The 20711-nt window shown below is 41.7% G+C and overlaps 1 protein-coding gene across 16 annotated transcripts in view; it reads left to right on the plus strand.

Moving 5' to 3' along the window:
* slit2 (slit homolog 2 (Drosophila)) overlaps nucleotides 1-20711 on the plus strand; it is a 90186-nt gene that overhangs the window by 55011 nt on the left and 14464 nt on the right. For 6 of the 16 annotated variants that reach the window (XM_044191112.1, XM_044191096.1, XM_044191097.1 and 3 more), the window contains 23 exons: nucleotides 743-814; nucleotides 1776-1847; nucleotides 2688-2759; nucleotides 3034-3197; nucleotides 3326-3337; nucleotides 3657-3795; nucleotides 5589-5660; nucleotides 5857-5928; nucleotides 8757-8828; nucleotides 9122-9265; nucleotides 11749-11912; nucleotides 12262-12285; nucleotides 13668-13685; nucleotides 15575-15725; nucleotides 15885-15959; nucleotides 16216-16359; nucleotides 16613-16756; nucleotides 16848-17014; nucleotides 17150-17282; nucleotides 18489-18557; nucleotides 19006-19077; nucleotides 19938-20009; nucleotides 20163-20234. In XM_044191112.1, coding sequence (XP_044047047.1) covers nucleotides 743-814; nucleotides 1776-1847; nucleotides 2688-2759; nucleotides 3034-3197; nucleotides 3326-3337; nucleotides 3657-3795; nucleotides 5589-5660; nucleotides 5857-5928; nucleotides 8757-8828; nucleotides 9122-9265; nucleotides 11749-11912; nucleotides 12262-12285; nucleotides 13668-13685; nucleotides 15575-15725; nucleotides 15885-15959; nucleotides 16216-16359; nucleotides 16613-16756; nucleotides 16848-17014; nucleotides 17150-17282; nucleotides 18489-18557; nucleotides 19006-19077; nucleotides 19938-20009; nucleotides 20163-20234 — 2196 coding nt within the window. The remainder of the gene's footprint in view (nucleotides 1-742; nucleotides 815-1775; nucleotides 1848-2687; nucleotides 2760-3033; nucleotides 3198-3325; nucleotides 3338-3656; nucleotides 3796-5588; nucleotides 5661-5856; nucleotides 5929-8756; nucleotides 8829-9121; nucleotides 9266-11748; nucleotides 11913-12261; nucleotides 12286-13667; nucleotides 13686-15574; nucleotides 15726-15884; nucleotides 15960-16215; nucleotides 16360-16612; nucleotides 16757-16847; nucleotides 17015-17149; nucleotides 17283-18488; nucleotides 18558-19005; nucleotides 19078-19937; nucleotides 20010-20162; nucleotides 20235-20711) is intronic. The other 10 variants (XM_044191099.1, XM_044191104.1, XM_044191107.1 and 7 more) reach the window with 6 other exon arrangements.

The following is a 20711-nucleotide window of genomic DNA, read 5'->3' on the forward strand; positions in this document are numbered from 1 at the left end:
TTTAGTTCATGTGAGACACCTGTTCATGTGTTCATGAGTGTATTTATGTCCTCGTGTGAGTGAAGAGTAACAAGACACGTGTCTGCATGTGTGTGTCACTGACTGCAGTAAATTGAACGTGTTTGTCTTTTTGATGTTTTTTTTTTGTTTGTTTTTTTGCTGTATTCTAAGCTGCAGCTTAGTTAAAGTGGCTGGAAATTAAATCTCTGTAAACCCCAGTGCTCATACTCACACACACACATCCATCACTCTCTCCTTAAAAGCAGAGGAAGAAGGAGGGGGTGGCGGGAGCGAGGGAGAGATGAGTGGGAGAGATGAGAGGAGGAACAGAAAGCTCTGAGGGAAGCGGAGGTCACTAGTGCCCCCTACAGGTTGTTTAAGCATTTATAGCCTCTTATACCTGAGTTGGATGGATGTTCAAAGCAGACAATTGAATTGTGTCTGGCTCTCTGGATTTGTGGATGCTTGTCAGAGGAAGCTTTTTTTTGTGTCACTGAGAGATGAATAGAGACAGCCGATTATATTTGGCAAAGGAGTGCTCTGTGTGCACGGAACTCAATTTTGCAGATGATCTGTCTGGTTCTGAAGTTCCCCTGCTGCATTTTGGTGATTACATCAAGTACTTGTGCTGCAAAGCAAGTGGCTCTGTGACAGCTTGGCTTAACTCTCTGCCACCTTATTTCTCTTTCTCTCTTCTTCTCTACATCTCTCTCTCTCTCTCTCTCTCTCTCTCTCTATACAGTGATCTCAGTGAGAACCAGATTCAGGGGGTTCCAAGGAAAGCCTTCAGGGGAGCTGTGGAGATCAAGAACCTGTAAGTGGCACTTGGCAATACTTTCTGTGTATGTGAGTGTGGCGTGTACGCATGCATTTGTGTGTATATGCGTGCACATCTGTCACTTGCTTTTCAGTGTGTTTGCAAATGTGCACAACCCCCATGTGCCTGTGCATCAATATTTCATTGTGTTAAATGTCATGTGCCTCCTGCTTGCCGTATTGACCGGCACCGCTGCTCGTTAGAAGCTCTGTGTGTGTGTGTGTGTGTGTGTGTGTGTGTGTGTGTGTGTGTGAGAGAGAGAGTGTGTGTGCGTGTTTGTGTGTGTACTATGGATGTCACTGGCATTTCTGTTGTTTTTTCTCTCTTTGTTTTGCCTGAGTCATAGTTATGATGATTGAAGATAATTGTTGGCCATTTATTTCACAGGTAAACTAATTGCCCAGCAGTAATTCTAGAAATATTTCAATGATTTTGCCGCATCCTGGGTTATTTTCCCCACATTAGATAATTTTTTTGAAATGCCTTGCAATTATTGTAAAAGGACAGTGTGTGTGTGTGTGTGTGTGTGTGTGTGTGTGCATTAGCATGCGGGTGACAGCACATGATTTACTGTCCTTATGTCTTAATTAAATTGTTTCAGCAAAGCGATTCTGAGAAAAAGGGGGAGAGGTAAAAAGCAGAGCAGCGCATACAAATTAGATGTCAGATAGAAGAGAGCAGGAAACGGGAATGGGTACAGAGATAAATACATTGAGAAATACATCTACCAAGAACAATGAGTTCGGGAGACAGATCTAAAGCAAAAGAGAAAGTGATTGAGTGCGAGGGAGACAGAGAGAGGTTGTTGATGAGTTGGCCGGGGGGAATTGATGCATTTTCTTCTGTAGCTGTCTGTCTGGCTTGAATTTCACCTGAAGATATACTGTAAGACACCTTTACATCTTACAACAGCTTCCTTTTTTCTTTCTTTCTTTTCTGTGTGTGTGTGTGTGTGCAGCCAGTTGGACTACAACCACATCAGCTGTATTGAAGATGGCGCTTTCCGAGCGTTACGTGACCTGGAAGTGCTGTGAGTACTTGTTTATTCAGTCACCCTGCTAACAATGGCAGAGCATTGGTGAATGATGAACACTAACAGTAGTGGGAGGAGGAACAGCTAATATCCTTGTTGACCTTTAAAAGACTGCATTGCCTGTGCAGCTCCTGAAAAAGGACTGTTACATATATATTCAGGAATGACACTTGCTCACGGAGCATCATTATCATCTTATAATTAATTTAGTTGATCAACACAATAAAGTAAAAAAAAAACACAATATCAAATTTACAGATAATTTTCTGTGTATGTAAGTAGATGCACAAGGAGTAGTGTGAATACTGAACTGAGTCACGTTCACAAATTTGTGATTTTCCTTGAGAAATGTCATTGAATGTACATGTTTGTGAGTCTAATCTATGCTATTTTAACATACTTTACAGGTTTTTTATATTATTATTTCATAAATTACAGTCAAGAATTTTTGCTGAAATGCTCATTTTGTTAGCTTACTAAAAAAACACAGTTGTGCCTGTTTTCAGTGTCATTTCTGCCAAGATGTGAAATATTTGCTGTGACTCACTGCAAACTGTGTTTGAAGAAACAAAGAAGGCTAAGATGGTTTTAATCAAATGAGATAGCAGATAAGAGAGCTAGTTAGCAAGTAGATTCTGTAGGGGTGAGTGACAGACAAATCTTAGTAGTTATCAACTTACGTAAAAGACAGTTTAGTTTTACCATTTACCACTAAACAGAATTAGAAATTACACTGTTTACATGACACCCAGTCTAACTTCCATCCCCTACTTTGCTGACTAAGCACTTCTCTGTGCCTGTGTACAATAACCTGTGGCTGCTCTTTTCTCTCCTCAGCACCCTCAACAACAACAACATCAGCCGACTCTCTGTGGCCAGTTTCAACCACATGCCGAAGCTCAGGACCTTGTAAGTGGCACCACCAAGTATTTGGTACACATTACCGCCCCGAGGGGAAGGATTCCTCTCATTCGTGCCAGTTGTTACAATTGATCGATCGATCTGTACTTGCACCTCTCCCTCCTCCACCCACCCTGCTCCTGTCTTCCCCGTCCTCAAATCTATTATTTCTCCTCTTCCTCCCACCCACCTGTTCTTGTCACTTGTCTGCCCCCCCTTTCCTGTTATGGCCACATACTCTCCATCCCCTCTTCTCCCTCCTCCCACCTCCTCTCTCCCGCAGTCGCCTGCACTCCAACAACCTGCAGTGTGACTGCAACGTGGCCTGGCTGTCAGAGTGGCTGCGACAGCGCCCCCGTCTGGGTCTTTACACGCAATGCATGGCCCCGCCTCACTTGAGGGGGCACAATGTGGCTGAGGTGCAGAAGAAGGAGTTTGTCTGCACAGGTAGGTTGAGTTGACATATTTGCCCCTATTTCGTGACTTACATCCGCTTGCTGTTTTACAGTGGCAAAACCATGTGTCCATTTGTCTCGTTTGCTTTTTCTTGCTGTCTTTTGCTCATGCTTTTCAAGATGGGGACGAAGGCAAGTATTCATCTTCCATTGCATGGCTTGGCTTTAACCCCACGCACTGCACTTACTGAAATATGTACCGATCAGATATTCTGCACAGCACTTAATATGGAAGAGCACAAGATTTTAAATAATACTGTAGATAGACAAGGTCACTATCACATTTAGGGACAGTATCTCTCTCTCACCTGCATACTTTGTTGCCTGGCTGCTATTTCACACTTTGATTTTTTTCACAGAATTCTGTCAGCTTCAGTATCCTTCACCATTGGAATTTATACCAAGCATAACTATTATCCATGGATAATACCGGCCCTCTGTCTCTGTGTAGGTCACCAGTCGTCATCATCTTCCTCCTGCAGTGTGTTACAGTGCCCAGAGTCCTGCACCTGCAGTAACAACATCGTGGACTGCAGAGGGAAGGGACTGACAGAAATACCCACCAACCTGCCTGAAACCATTACTGAAATGTAAGGCACACATATATAAGTACACACGCACACACACACACACACACACACATCTGCTTTACGCTGCATGCATATACATGCACACAAACTCCTGCATCCACGCTCAGTGCAGTGATATTTCTCTTGCTCTTTCACTGTGCTTTTCTCCATTTTCCTTCTTTGTCTCTTTCTACCTTTCTGTTTCACTTCTTCTCTTTCTCTCTGTGCTGTGGAATAAAACCACACATCTGTGAAATGAGAAAGCCTGGTCATGCAGCTCTTCCCTGCTTAACAAAATAATGAAGGGATGAGGGAGAAAGAATTGAAAGATTAATCTGAAGGACAAGACAAATCATATCTCTATCTAAAGGGCAGTATCAAGAAAAGAGGAAAGATTAGAGCCAGTAGATTTAAAGTGATAAGATGAGACTTGAGACTTGGCTTGAGTCACAAAAATTAAGACTTCAGACGTGACTTGGACTAGACTGCTCTGAGACTTGACTCGAAAGACTTGACTTGAGAGCAAAAACATTCAAGTCTCAAGTTCTGGCCTGGAAAAACCCTGGAAAAAAAATAAATAACAGCACTAGGCAAATCTTGAAAATTGAATTACTAGGTCTAACCATTGAACAGAATTTGTGGCAAATGTTTAACAAATCTTTGAATGAAATATTTTCAAATGCTATACCATTTTAATGTTAAGCATTCAGAGACCTTTGCTTTGAACCACCAACCCTGCGACTAGAGGACAACCCGCTGACTTGACTTGGACTTGTCTCGATTGATTTGAGACTTAACTTGAGACCTGCTTTGACAAGACATTGAGTCTTGACTTAGACTTGTCTCATTTGATGTGAGACTTGACCTGAACTTTTCTCAATTGATTGGAGAATTGAGACCTGATTTGTCAAGACTTCACACTTGAATTGCATTTATATCTATTGATTTTAGACTTAACTTGGACTGGTGTCGGTTGACTTGAGACTTGACTTGGACTTGCCCTAAATGAAATTAAAACAGAATATAATACAATACAATGCTCGGGTGTGATCAGTCGAACATGTTAGTAATGAAGAAAGGAGACGAGTGGAGCTGAACAGAAGAGAACAGCAAATGAAATGCATCATTTTTCAAATTCGTCCAGGAGTGTTCTATCGTAGAAAAGGTTTCAGTCGTAGTCATCTGGACACTGTTTTCAGAATCAAGGCGTTTGGCTCCCATCCGGAAGTCATTCACAATTGAGAATGACTTCCGGATGGGAGCCAAACGTCTTGATTCTGAAAACAGTGTCCAGATGACTACGACTGAAACCTTTTCTACGATAGCAAATGAAATACAAATTCATTTAGGGAAATGTTTCACAATCGAATGGTTGGTTTGCAAATCATGTTCCACCGCCTTTCTTGTCACGGTGACTGAACATTTGAAATGTTTAGAGAATGGTTGTTTGGGTCTGTTTTCTCTTTTGTTTGCCCCCTCCCACTGTCTTTGTCTCTCCTGGCCCGGCTTAATTTGTTTGGGCCTGACTGACGCAGAGTCAGACTGGCACTTAATGGAACACTGCCTAGATAGTTAAGGGTGTGTGTGCTTGTGTATTTGTGTGTATGTCTGACTGTACACATGTTAAAGAGGGCAAAAGATCAGAGAAATGTGACAGACTTTGGCAACGGTCATCAAAGCGCCTTATCTGGAAATGTTCCCCTTAGCCAGAGCCCCCGGGAATGAGCAGCAGTCAACGATACAGCAGATATAGCCCTGTGATAGGGGAATGTTAATGTCGCTCCTCAATGGTCTGTGTGTATGTTTGGTTCCAGACGACTGGAGCAGAATGCCATCAAGGTGATCCCAGCTGGGGCCTTTTCTCCTTATAAGAAGCTGCGCAGGATGTGAGTAGATGAGGAGATACATGTACTATGCACCCTCTCACCCATGCAAAAAAAAACTTCTGTTTCTGTCCTGTTTGTGGCTTGTGTTGACCTCTGTGTTTCACTTTTCATGTTTCTCTCTCCCTCACTGACTTTGTCTCTGGTTTTTTGCCTCTCTGTCTCTTGTTCGCTTTTTCTTTGGCTCTGTTCTTCTCAGAGACTTGAGTAACAACCAGATATCCGAGTTAGCCTCGGACGCCTTTCAAGGTCTGCGCTCCCTCAACTCTCTGTGAGTACTGTGTGATATGTTTGTATTTAGATTGCAGTTTACACAAAACACTGCAATGTAGCCCTTTGAAATATTATGAGAAATATCTAACTTCTTAATGTTCTTCTTAATGTGAGATCTGGGAGCACCATAACATCGCTGCAACACAGTGAGCAAGAATGGCAAGAAACACAAGCAGGCAGGCAATCAGAGGGGTTTTACACAAGCCAACAGTTTAGCTATTTTTTTCAAAACCACCTTATTTGGACGAAAAACAGAAAGTGAGCACATCTGCAATAATCCCTCATTGCACAGGAAAGCTACGTCAAGTATGCTAGGTGCAAATTAACCAGGAAGTTGGTCTGTATATTGTGATGGATGTTTACAGTGGAATGTTTGAGTAATAACTGTTCGCTAAAAATGTCCACCAAACGACAATAACAAAAAAAATCCACCTATAGCTTAGCTACTGTAGGCATTGCATGCCTTGCTAACTATTTACCTATAGTTGTAACCTAGCCTTAGCCTACCTCCAAGGCCAAGAGTGAGCATATTATGAGCTAACTACGTTATTATGTGGGGTTACAGGAAGGTTATGTTCAGGACTGACAGATCCACTGTGTGGGAGGCCGTAACTTCAGTCCCGGATGCTAAAACCATTAGAACAGAGTTTAGGCTAACATTAACGTAAGCAGCTCTGTCCTGCTTTTTAATGAGTTTGGAAAAAATTACCCAAAATGACTGCCAGTCTCAACAGTTTAATTAAAAACATTTTTAAAAGAAAGGCAAGAAACAGTAAGTAAAAAGATACTGTTGTTGTAGCAACAAGAGTGAGTTTTAATAATAATAACTTCTTCTCTGTTTCATAAGTTTGGCTAACCTGAGGGTTTGTTTAAAACCTGTCTGATCATCTGACTACTCATGTTTCTTGCCCTGTTGGACTAATCATTATTATGGTTAGAAATAATGGCCAAATCTAACAGCCAAATTTACAAATTAAGAAAACTAGAATTATCTTTTAACTTTTAACCTCGCATTTGCAGTATAATTTAAAAAATGTGCCCGTGTCAAAAATCAAAGTAGTCCAATACAAAGCAAGAATACCATTTTCATAAGACATTTTAAATGCACTTTTGACAAGAACAGTTGTGCTGTTGGCTTCCTCTTCGGCCTGAATATCAGGTCGGACCATCTGCTTTGCGTGTGAAGCTTGGGATGGAAGACAGAGAGAGGAGCAGGAGAGGGAGTAAGGGACGTAGAGTTATTCCATGAAGGAGTTATATTAAGGTCTCGTCTCTCCAAAGTCAATAATTCATAAATGCTGAATTGCTGAATGGAGGCTTCTGCCACCTCATTACACATTCACCACAGAGAGAATGGGACACACACATTCATGCTGACACACCACATACAGCATGGCTTTCACATTAAGCTGCACTGTGTGTTCATTGTGTGTCAGGGTTTGGTTAGAGAGGATGTAAATGAGCCATCAATGCTGTCTGTGCGTGTGTCTGTATGTCTTTACGTGTGTGTGTGTGTGTGGGTGCGCAAAACAGTACGTGCTAATGTGTGTGTGAGACATAAATGAAGCATCCACTCCCAGTATCGTGTGTTTCCCAACCTCAGGTCTCTCAGCACAATGAAATAAAAGCCAATCTAAAACATATGTCTTTAGACTGCCTACATACACAGCTCAACTCAGCGTGGAGCGTAAAGATGACTGATAGCTGTGTGTGTGTGTGTGTGTGTGTGTGTGTGTGTGTGTGTGTGTGTGTGTGTGTGTGTGTGTGTGTGTGTGTGTGTGTGTGTGTGTGCATGCGTCTAAGGTATTTGTTGGGCAAGGCAGTGGCAGTCTCAGTCTTGACCTGTTTGTGTATGTAATCTGATGTATTTATAAAAAGCTTTTCTCTGATAACAGCATACATTACTCACACTGTAGCCACAGCCAGATTTGTGGAGGATGTTTTTTTTTATTGTGACATTTAGATGAAAAGTGTTCATAACTAGTTATAATTTACATCCTTAGTGTTGACATACAGCCAGATGTTGGCACGAAGTCACAGTCAGTGTTTTTACTGGTGGCATTTTATTGGTGTTTTAACTTGGAAGCAATAAAAGAAAAGAGGGATGTATCATTTTTGATTATGGTCTTTCATTTCGGGTCTAATGATTTTCTCTGGATGTTTCTGTGTTCTCTTCGGTAAAGAGCCAAAGTCCCACCCCGTTAGTTTTATGCTGCATTCACGAAAGGTCGGCAGAATTAAAAGAACTGTAAAACCTCCTGTTACTCTAACTTGAGAGCATTAAAGCCTTCTTTAAAGATGGTTACACCCATAATTAGGCTTGTAGTCACACCAGATAAATAGCCTTTGTTATTATTATTGTGTTACAAATTTGGAGTATATACATATTTGGTGAAACCAGAGCAATAATTTTTATTAGTGTTAATACTGGATTTTAATTAGGTGTAACTACTGGTGATGGAGGCTTATTGTATATATTGTTGCTGTCAGACATTCCCCATACTGTACCTGTGACTCAAAATTACAACAATCTCCCGGCTGCTTGTAATTAAGTTCTGTTACAATTTGACATGCATTCACTGGCACACTGGCAAATAATAATGGGAGCTGCATTATCTGAACACTAACAAAATATTAATTTTATGTTTCATAAACGGTACTCAGATTTTCCCATCAGAAACAGATGCTAGTGGAACAGAAGGTAGTGAGCATTTTGGCTCTCTTTACGTGAGTGTTGAGTGTGATGAGTGTTCATATTAATAGTATTACTAGATAATATGTGTGGTCTAATTCATAATGTATTAATGTAGTGTTTGTGTTTCACAGGGTACTTTATGGGAACAAGATCACAGAGATTTCCAAAGGACTATTGGAGGGACTGTTTTCTCTGCAGCTATTGTGAGTAGACACACACACACACACACACACACACACACACACACACACAGTTGTAGTTTCAGCTAAGAGCTCACATCCACATCTCATTGATATTTTGCTGAAAAGTGCTTACCTAAAACATTGTCATCAGAGTGGAGACATCATGATTTAAAGCCATCATCACTGACCTGTAACATTTGAAACACTCATCAAAGAATGACAAAAGGATAAGCCTTCATCCCACATCTCTCTCTCTCTCTCTCTCTCTCTCTCTCTCTCTCTCTCTCCTTTATTCTGTCGCTTCTTTCTTTCAGGTTACTGAATGCTAATAAGATAGCGTGTCTGCGTGTGGACGCATTTCAGGACCTCCACAACCTCAATCTGCTCTCACTATATGACAACAAGCTCCAGACCATCGCCAAGGGGACCTTCTCGTCGCTAAGAGCCATACAAACACTGTGCGTACACACACACACACACACACACACACACACATAGATCACTGTACACACAATGAATAAGAAGGTGTGAAACTTTGAGCAGTAGCTGGCAATCACCATAACTGAACAACTGCAGGACATAAACAAAACTCAATTACATTTTCAGATTAGACTGTAGAAAAAACTTCAGTCCAAAGAAAAACATATTAATGCATTTTGGATTTTTGGGCCCATTTGATGTTTGTTGTTCCCACTTGTTAAAAAACATTTTTCAGCAATCTTAAAATCAGCAGTAAACAGCAGGTTTTGTTGTCAGCTTTAAGAATTATAATAACTATTTATTTTTAAATACACCATTTTGCACTGATGTTTCAAATTACACACAGTGATCTATCATAGAAGAGGTACATACTGTACACTAATTTCACTACTTTCAAGAGCCTCAATAGACTTTCATCTTTCATCATCTACTTTTTGCTCTGTCTCTCTTTGCTATTTAGTGGATACAAAAGGAGGGTAAATTATAACACATTGAAAATAACACACAAACTATCTCCTGTAATGTATAACAGTGTTCAAGTATTCAAGGGTTGAATTTTCCTTCAATAAATTACATTTTACCCTTTAAGGACCCTGCTTCATGAAACATAAAGTTTGATCGTAGACTGATGAACACTGTCAATTTATGTTATAAGATCATAAGAGTTCCGTCAGACAAATAGGTTACAGTCCTGCAAATACAAAGTTGTATGAACATGGGTTTGACATACAGCACCCACAGTGTGTGACTGGTTAAGCTTGATCAGTTGTTTCGATTGAGAAGAATAATGGATGATGGCAGTATAGAACGCCACAACATGATTGACGTATCCACCAAGGCTGTTACTATATATATCAGCCCACCTCAGAGTGTATTATCATATTTACAATCAGTGCTGGGCAGTAACACATTACTTAGTAACATGTTACAGTGATTACTTCTTCAGTAACGAGTAGCAGTGAAGACCTACTGGAAGCGAACAAAAAGCATGTCATCGCCTTCGCCACTTCTTGATCGTTGCTGTTGGCGTGTCAACGCTTGCAAGCTAGCAAGTAGCTCGCTGGTTTGCAAACGTTTTCCATCATTTTCCATCTACAACATTTTTCAACAAAAGATTTGACTTAGTGCCAAGAAGCACTTCATTTTTGTTTGTATGTGTTGGAGATATTGGAGGCAAGGGACATACAAAAGAGGGACCTTGAACTCAATAACAATAATAATGTCCTCCACAGACATTTATCAACAGCAAGTAAAGACTAAACTTTCTGTCCCACCCCTACGTCACTTTTTCTTTGTCAGTTTTTCACCAAGTCACTACAGAGTTTCCATCGTAATTTGCGTAAAATTATTATTTTTACTTTGCTGGTCAGTCCCACATGGCCTGGAAGCCCACAATGCCTTGCTTGTGTCCCACAGAAAATGAGTAGGAGCGAACTTTGTGTCGCCTTGTGCCACAGTTAGTGTATTTTTGCCGTGAGGTATTACAATTTGAATTTACATTAGAGTTACTCATCCAAGTAACGCTCTGTTACTTTGGCATTTGACGGGCGGCTTGTTAGCCGGATTTGGATTTGTTCAAATGCACCTTTGACGGAGCTGGTAGAACAAGCATGGTATATTAATTATAGTTTTCAAGTAACTTACCTAACGCTGTTAATAATAATAATAATATGAACACTTTCTACAGGACAGTACGGGAGGCTGTGCTTGAATTGTCATCTATATTTTTAATGAATAACGGATCTTTTTTTTGTTTATAGTCAGCTTAATGGATGCTTAGGTTAGGTTAGGTTCACCTTTGCGTTGCGTGGTATGTAAAGTGTAAGTCTTCTTGCTATGGTTACCTGCAGCTTAATATACCGAACTGCATTTAATCTACTGATTAAAACTTGAGGTGACCTTTTTTCATTTTTTTTTAACTTTACTGAAGATCAATTCCAGTGTACATAGCCATACTGTACATACATATGTTATTTAAGTGTTTGAATTGTTCTTTTGGATTTTTGATTCTGGTATTTATCATTAATGTTAAATATGTTTTAAATCAAATAAATAGTGGTTTTCTTGTTGACCATGTACTTTTATTAATAAAATATAATCCCAGTAGGTTGAAAAGATTGACAATAAACATATTTCATTGTTTGTAGTGTCATTAAAGTAGAAGAGAGTGCCCTTTTTCTTTAGATTCACAGTTAAGGTTTTTTCTATATATATTGTAAATGAGTCCAAACTTATTTGATATAACAACAGTTAACAAAATAAATGCTTGAGGTGTCCAGACACATGATTTTACTACACACCTGCCATCCAATCACAAACAAGTATTTTCGGTATTTTCATAGCCACACTGAAGAAACAGAACGTGTTCAAAACTATATGTTGTTCTGACAGCTTACTTGTGTGTTTTTGTGTGCTCCATGTGTCCATGTCTGTATGTGATGTGTGTGTGTGCGTGTATCAGTCACTTAGCCCAAAACCCGTTTATCTGTGACTGCCATCTGAAGTGGCTGGCAGACTACCTGCAGGACAATCCCATCGAGACAAGCGGAGCCCGCTGCACCAGCCCTCGACGGCTGGCCAATAAACGAATCGGACAAATCAAGAGCAAGAAGTTCCGCTGCTCAGGTATAAACACACGCTGTATTGTAAACACATTGATCTGCCCCCAAGATGGTTTCTTTCTGTTTCTGATCATTCACACATGTACAGACTCCTACACATAATACCCAAATTGACACACTGTTCACTGTCCTGTATTGTCATTCTGTGTCTTCCTGCTGGGATTTTCCCTCAGCCTCTCTTCACTAACCTCATCTCCCTATTTTCAGCATTTTCTGGCATCGCTCTATCTCATTTGGCCCCACACACACACATACACACACACACACATAGCCAGTGGGTACTTTCTTCAAGTCTAGCCTTTTGTTCTTTTGTTGTTTTTCACTTTCACTCTCTCTGTCTGTCTCTCCATTAGCTAGAGAACAGTATTTCATCCCAGGTATAGTACATCAAGCATGTGTGTCTGTGTGTGTGTGTGTGTGTGTAAGACACAGTTTGGTCCATCACAGCGGATGCTGCACACTGACACACTCTTAACACTTGAAGTGAGTTGCCTTGACTCACACCTTTTGAATGCCAAGACATTTTCTTGTGGTCTAACGTACACCACAATGCATCACGTCTAACCAGGCACCAGTTAATCACACTCTTGTCCTTGCACTGGGGTTTCAATGGTAACCGTAACCTTGATGATAGAAGGAGGAAAAACAATTGGATTAATAAACTCAGGCCGCTGTCAGCTGGACACTGCATGTGAGACTCTGTATAAATGAAGGTATATCGGTACAGTGATCACAGAGACTATATTTAATCACTTCTTAGCACATCTAATGATAGCTAATGTATTAGCGTGTGTCCGCAAGCATCTGTGTCTGTTTCGCCCACTGCAGAACATCAAAAGGTCACACAGTTACCATGCTCAGAGAGGCGCTGGGAAATATGTAAATCAGACATGCATATGAGATCAGTAGCAGGGCTAAAGGCGATCATTACCACAGCAGCACACAGAGGAGGCATGGTGTGTGTTGGACGAGAGTGAGTGTATCTGTGTGTGTGTGTGTGTGTGTGTGTGTGTGTGTGTGTGTGTGTGAATGTGAATGTGTGTATGTTCACTGCAGTCATTAACTCACCAGGGGGACAGAGGTTTCAAAGCCCAGATACCACATATGGGGCAAAGCTGAATAATTTAAGAACATTTGCGGTTGAAAAGTTGAATAAACATGTCTTATTCTGTGGTACAACCTTGGTATCGCGCCTTAGATCAATACATCTAAAATCCTCTAGTTTATTTTGCATCATGTACCCTATTTCACGGTGTATTATTTTGGATCCTATCTCATATTTCTGTTGTGTCTGGGCGCTTTTATTCTAGTTTTATCTCTCCAACCATTTCTTGTTTTAGTCTAAGACTGGACCTGCTGAAGTGATTGATGTCAAAGAATACACAAAACAAAATAATGTACTTTCACTTGAACTAAAACTGGCTAAATTTTATTGTTCAATGGCATTGCGCTTTTATCTGGCTATGTGTGCTTTTTGTCATCTCGCGATCCCCCAAAATCACGTTTGAATCAGTCGTGCTTTAAGCAAACGAGGCCAGGATGTGTGTTGGATGGAAGCCCCCACCAAATGTCATGTTATGCCAGCACGATTCTCACTATTCACGAGCCATTACCCCTTTAAATGAATCACTGCCTGGGGGACTGCACACGAAAAAATTGCAGCATTTCTTCTCAGTTTTTCATCAGCTTTTTCCCTCCTGTTCAAATAAACGAGTGAAATCCCTTCTTCTTTCTCCTACTGCCTCTCTCACACACTCAGGAGTACACCATGTGGTCTGTAAGTAACACACACACAAACACACACGATTCTTGCGTCAACTCCGAATCCCTCACCTCTCGTTCCCTGAGCCGGCCCCCGACCTTTGACCTCTACCACTGTGACCTTTGACCCCGCCCGACCCCTCTTGTTTGTTTACAAACAGCAACAATCAGAACATTCATAAGATTGACATTTTATTAAACAATGGTTCATGTATTTTTTCTCTTCATGCTGTTCATGTGTATGTTTGTGAGAGTGTGTGTGTGTGTGCCCATGTTTGTTGGTAGACATGTGTGTTCCTAGAAGTCAGGGCTTCTCTTGCCTTCAGTGCTGCTGTAACTCTCCTCCCACTCCTCTAACTGCTGCTCTGTTCCTGCTCTCGTCTCCCGTTATGTCTTTGAGTTTAGATGTCTTTAGATGTTCCAGTCTCTCCTTCTCTTCCCTACTTCCCCTGCTTTTTCTCTTCAGTACTTTCTCTGCCCTGTCTGATCTTGTCCTCTTCTTTTCCTCCTCCCCATTATTGCTCCACTTATCTCTTCATTCATTCATGATACATTTCCTCAAGCCATATGTCTCCTGCTTTTCAGCCCTCATCTTTTCATTTTTCTTCCTTGGATTCCTCCTATTCTTGTCCTTATCTTTACCTTACCTCCTCTCCTTTTCTTCAATCCTCTCCTCTTCTTCTTACCCTCTTCTCTCCTCCTTCTCTTCCTCCTCACCCCCTCCTACTCCTCCCCTGTTCATTTCATCTCCTTCTGATCCTCTCCTCTCCTTTCCTCACTCCTCTCATCTCATCTCCTTCTCATCCACTCCTGCTCATCCTCTCATCCTCATCCTCTCATCCTCATCCTCTCCTCTCCTACCTCTCTCTCTCGTTCTCGTCCTCTCATTTCCTCTCCCCTCCTCTCCCACTCCTCTCCCCTCCTTATCTTCTCCTCTCCTTGCCTCTCCTCCTTCTCCTCCTCCTCAACCCCCCTTCTTACTCCTCCCTACTATAGTATTTGATATCCTTCTTATCCTTTCCTCTCCTCTCCCCTCCTACTTTTCTTCTCATCCTCCTCCACCTCATCCTCTCACCCCTTTCCTACTCCTCTCCTCTCCTCTCCTTCTCCTCCTCATCCTCTCCTCCTCTCTTCTCCCTCTGTCCTTCCCACCCCTGTGTTCCAGCGGAGGAGCAGTCAGTCAGCAGGTTGTTCCTTTGTGCTTGATCTAACCATGTGGCTGCCAGGTTCCTATAGTGGAACATGGTTCTGTCAAGCACCATGGAACGGCCCTGCAAAACCCCACAGCATGGCCAAGACGCAAGAGACAGCAATCTCCTGTCACCCCCCTGCAACCTCTGTGTGTGTGTGTGTGTGTGTGTGTGTGTGTGTGTGTGTGTGTGTGTGTGTGTGTTAGAGCCTTTGTGTCTGTATAGTATGATAGATGACTGCCTGGGTGTGTCTAAGCATTTTTCTGCTATGATCTAATTTGTGATGCTGTTTTGTTTGTGCTGTGGTTTCTAACACTAACAGTTGCTTTGTAGTCTGACAGGACTGAAAAACTCCAATATGTTTGTTCTTGTGTGGATGCGTGTCTGGCTGTATACATGACTTGATGTCTTGACAGTTTGTGTGTGTCTTGTGAACTTGGCTCCTTTTAGGCCGTGATACACATGCAACATTTTGAAGTAATGCTCGTGGGGAATGTTGCATACGATTATAATCAGCTATGTTTTTCGAACATGTTTGGTTCATTTTGACAATTTCCACTCCAAACAAAAGCAGCACAGCCCCTCTGCACTATTTCAAAATTCTTCACTTTGGCCATCCGCTGTGTTTTTGTTGGAACTGGTACCAGTAAACGCTGGGGTTCATCTCTCGCATGATGAGGGCATTCTGTGACGTTGTGCTTGTGTTTGTGACCAGGTACTGAGGATTACCGCAGTAAGCTAGGAGGGGACTGCTTCGCTGACTTGGCCTGTCCCGAGAAGTGCCGTTGTGAGGGGACCACAGTCGACTGCTCCAACCAGAAACTCATCAAAATACCAGATCACATCCCACAGTACACAGCCGAACTGTGAGTTGCACTGTATTTGTCTACTACAAAGTGTATCTGTGTGTGGTATAGAGGAAACCTCGCTTTGCCCTTGTTCTCCTCCTCCTCCTCCTCTATCACTGTCTGTTCTGTTGTTGTCTTTCTTTGTCAATGACCACCTCTTCTCTTCTCTGTTCCTAGGCGTCTGAACAACAATGAATTCACTGTGCTCGAGGCGACAGGGATCTTCAAAAAGTTGCCTCAGCTGAGGAAGATGTGAGTCAGACATGTTGTAAACATAACGGGAACAAAGTGTCACATGTGGTCAAGAAGTCATACTCAGTTCACACAGAGAAAAAAATGTGTATTTCTCTCTAGAAACATTACCCACATCTACTGCTCATTCTATCTTTGCTCAATTCCCTCTTGCTGTCTCTGTCCTTCTCTTGTTCTCTCTACATCTTCTCTTTTGTTTTCACTTTTTACATTCTGCCTTCTTACCGTTCTTGTTCCTGCTTCCCACTCTTTGCAGTAACCTGAGTAATAACCGTATCACTGACATAGAGGAGGGGACATTTGAAGGAGCCTCAGGGGTCAATGAGCTGATTCTGACCTCCAACAGACTGGAGAACATACACCACCGCATGCTGAAGGGACTCAGCGGCCTCCGCACACTGTGGGTACACACACACACACACACACACACACACACACAATTCCTTAAATGCATATGCAATTACATTATCATATCAAGTATGTGTGCAATATTCAAATATGCTCTCACGTACTGTGACAAAGTCCACACAAACATTTAAAACATGTGAGCATGCATAATTCACAGGTTTATATTATCATAAATTATACAGTACATTTAATAATTTGCGTGTGTGTGTGTGTGTGTGTGTGTGTGTGTGTGTGTGTGTGTGCAGTATGCTGAGGAGTAACCGTATCAGCTGTGTAAGTAACAGCAGCTTTGTGGGGTTGAGCTCAGTGCGTCTCCTTTCGCTCTACGACAACCAGATCACCTCCATGAACCCCGGAGCCTTCGACACACTGCACTCCCTGTCCACGCTGTGAGTATACAAACTCTCAGACACACACATACTGTACAAATGCAAATGTATAAAAAGAGAAATAACTTCCACTCCCCTCTTTGTTCTCCAGAAACCTTCTGGCCAATCCCTTCAACTGCAACTGTCACCTGGCTTGGCTCGGTGATTGGCTGAGAAGGAAGCGCATCGTCACTGGTAACCCGCGCTGCCAGAGTCCTTATTTCTTGAAGGAGATCCCCATCCAGGATGTAGCTGTCCAGGACTTTGCCTGTGAAGATGGTGAGCAGATTTACACTTTACACGTGACGCTCTGTAACATCTGCAGCCCTGACAAATTTTGTTTTTCATTTTGCCACTTTTCTGTCATCCTTCCTCCCCACCTCACCACTCCATCCATCTATCCATCTCTCACAGGCAATGATGAGAACAGCTGCTCTCCAGTGCTGAGGTGTCCAGCAGAGTGTTCCTGTCTGGACACTGTGGTGCGCTGCAGCAACAAGGGCCTCACCACGCTGCCCAAAGGCCTGCCCAAAGAGACCACTGAACTGTGAGTTAGAGACCAACACATCGTTTAGTACAATCCAACTGGTTTAACGATTTTACGTGGCTGCCTTACTGAACAAGACATTTTGTCATTATCCTGTGAAAACCATGTATCTCCAAAACGTTTTTCAGCTGTGTGACAATGCATTTTTCAGATTATCCAATGGTAAATGGTTTATGTATCTTAAGAAGTATGAGGATTTGCTCGTATCATAAACAAAAAGTTAATTCTACAGTAATTTGAAATATTTTAAATCACCAAATTTGGAGGTACGTGTTTTTTTTTTGAACAATTATTTGCATTCATGTAGATACTCCCGTACCAGATAGATTCAAATCCAATCCACATTGGCAGCATTTGTTGAAGGATTTCTGGAGAGTTTTTAACTTCTATCACTTGTTCGTCTCATTTAACAGATTTGCGTCCAATTTAACAAATGTAACAATTCCAGCAACTCTGAAAGATGCGTGTCAAGACGAATCCTGCCATTGTAGCATCAATGTTGTCGGCTTCAGAAAACTTTGAATCAATCTTTTAACTTAATGAAGCTCTACTTGGTCAGAAAACATGTGAAAACCCCCACATTAGCGCACAGGCTCAGAGAGACACAAGTACACATACTGAAGGCTCACAGAGGATTTTATTCTTGAAACTCGTCTCAACACACACACACAATCCCACAAAACACAAAATCCCAGATGAACAGAAAATTAAAGCCTAAATTAAACATCAGACAGCAGGCATGGCGCTATTTTCCATCATTTTACTATTTCTTCTGTGGGGAACATGCTTTTTCCAATATTAACAAAGACTTAATTAATACGCTGGATTAATAGCACAATGTCACACAGTGAAGGAGATAGGATCTCAGTCGTGCATGTGTGTACGTGTGTGTGTTTATGAGAGAGAGGGTGGTTATACTATATTAGGATGCCTGTGGGGATATTAAACTCCAGTGTTTATTATGGCTGTAGCAGTAATGACTGCTCACACTGCTGGAGATGAGGAATTTCCCACATGGTTAAATAACTTCATTTTCTAGCTTCTTATTTTCTCTCCCTCTCTTTCCCAAACCTCCTTCCATCTCCATCTTTTTAACCTTCTCTTTTGTTTCCAACCCTCCTCTCTCTCTCTCTCTCTCTCTCTCTCTCTCTCTCTCTCTCTCTCTCTCTCTCTCTCTCTCTCTCTCTCTGTCTGTTTGTCTCTCAGGTATCTGGATGGTAACCACTTCATTCAGGTTCCTGTGGAGCTCTCCAATTACAAACACTTAACACTCATGTAAGTCCATGCACCCACATGACCTCATGACATTATACGCATACACTCAGATATTAATTCACAAATCACGAAGCCAGAGTTTTGCACAATCAAACACACTTTTAATTAGGATCGTGACTTGGCCTGTGTTCCCTGCACTCTGCTTTTAAAGACCAAAACTAACTGACTGGTATTCTAGCAGAGCTCTGTGTTGTATCACTTTTGATGTGACCTTGTTTGGCCCTGATGTGGGCGTGACAACCCGAGCACAGTAGAGTACAGAGAAGTATGTACTGCATATAATCTGTGTGTGTGTGTGTGTGTGTGTGTGTGTGTGTGTGTGTGTGTGTGTGTGTGTGTGTGTGTGTGTGTGTGTGTGTGTGTGTGTGTGTCGCGCGCATTTGTTCACGCATGTGTTGACAGTGCCGCCTGTGTGTGTTTTATGTATCTGTTATTGTTTCCTTTTCAGTGATTTGAGTAACAACCAGATCAGCACGTTGTCCAACCACAGCCTCAGTAACATGTCCGAGCTGCTTACCCTGTGAGTTTGGCTTTACATCAGTCCCTTTGCAATGTGTGTGGGTGTGTAAATGTGTGTGTTAGCGAATGTGTGTGCGTGTGTGTAGTTCACAAAGGCTCAGGGAGAAAGATGTCCTTGACAAAAGGAAAGCAGAAATCGAATAATGAGTTCCTTTTTTTTTGCACTTATTTTTTGTTGAGCTGTCATATAGTCACACATGAATACTGTCCCATGTGGGCCACCATGCAGTAGGTCTCATGGGAACCTATGAATGAGATTTTTTTTTTTCAGTGCAGCATTTTTGAAATCACAAAGCAACTGAGTATGCAGCCTGAAGCAGTGGAAAATATTGTCACCGCATAGCCACACAAGAAAATGCTGACCTCGCACAAACCACTGCAAAACAACTACAATTAATAATAAATAATGCAGAATCAAAAGAAACACAACAGTCAAGGAGTGTAAGTTGGACTGGTTTGGGACAGTGTGGAAAACAGTACATCTTCTATACATCAATAAGTTGTGCCTAAATGTGTCTTAAATGTAGAGTGTGTACCAATGTGTTATGTGTTACTGTAATTAAAGGACCAAAATGCACATAAAAGTCTGATTAACAGGGCAAAAAAATCCCCACTTTGGGTGCAAGATGTTTGCATTTGTGCTTGTATGTGATCACATATGTGTGTGTGTGTCCGACTGGATGGATGTGTTTATGTCGACAAGTGTGTTAAATTGCGTGTCTGTGTTTGCTCAACTGCTTTGCTCAGTAGAATGTAGTCATAAACAGGATTGTGCTCTGAAATGCCACGCTGCATTTTAAGATATCTTGAAAACATTTCTGCATTTGTCGCCATGCCAACATGTTTATTCTGTGCGTAAAGAATCCTGAGCTACAACCGGCTGCGGTGCATACCAGTGAGGGCGTTCGATGGACTCAAGTCTCTCCGTTTGCTGTGAGTATCTGTCACGACACGTGTAAGGTGGTGGATAACTCGCAAACATTGCACAGACAGTCTAGGCTGATGCAGACTTTTAACATCCAAACTCTTTTCTACATTTCTGTGCCCCTTCTTCTCTTTATTCCTCTTTCTCTCGCCCTTTCTTAGGTCTCTCCATGGTAACGACATATCACTGATACCAGAGGGAGCCTTCAAAGACCTGTCATCGCTCTCCCATCTGTGAGTAACATAAAAACACACACACATCACTGTTCATGTTTTCTCTAGGATTGAAGCGTCTTACCTTTTTTACCTTATAGAATTGCAAAATAAGGAAAACACATTATCATGACAAAAGAACCTTTTCTCATTGTCCGAAAGGAAAATGTCTGTTCGGTGAGGCTTGTCCATGAACATATTGGGCTGCCAAAAGTAACTGAGCAACAAACCCATCTACAGCTACCTCCTCTCTCCTGCTCTCCTCTGTTAGATTTAGATTTTGAGTAGTTAAGACTTTACACCTGTATGAAAAATATTCCTGTCCTTTTTCTATATATTGGCAATAGATCCAAATATTTATTATAGAAATTAAAGGGTGGTATATATAGTGGGATACTAGACTACCTTCCTCCTCTGAGCAATCCCCCACTCTTTGTGGCTGCAACAGCAAAACTGGTTTTGTAGTTACTTTCTTTGCTAAATAATGGATTTGGGGGA

The sequence above is a fragment of the Siniperca chuatsi genome, linkage group LG3 (genome assembly GCF_020085105.1).
Source record: "Siniperca chuatsi isolate FFG_IHB_CAS linkage group LG3, ASM2008510v1, whole genome shotgun sequence".
Taxonomy (NCBI): domain Eukaryota; kingdom Metazoa; phylum Chordata; class Actinopteri; order Centrarchiformes; family Sinipercidae; genus Siniperca; species Siniperca chuatsi.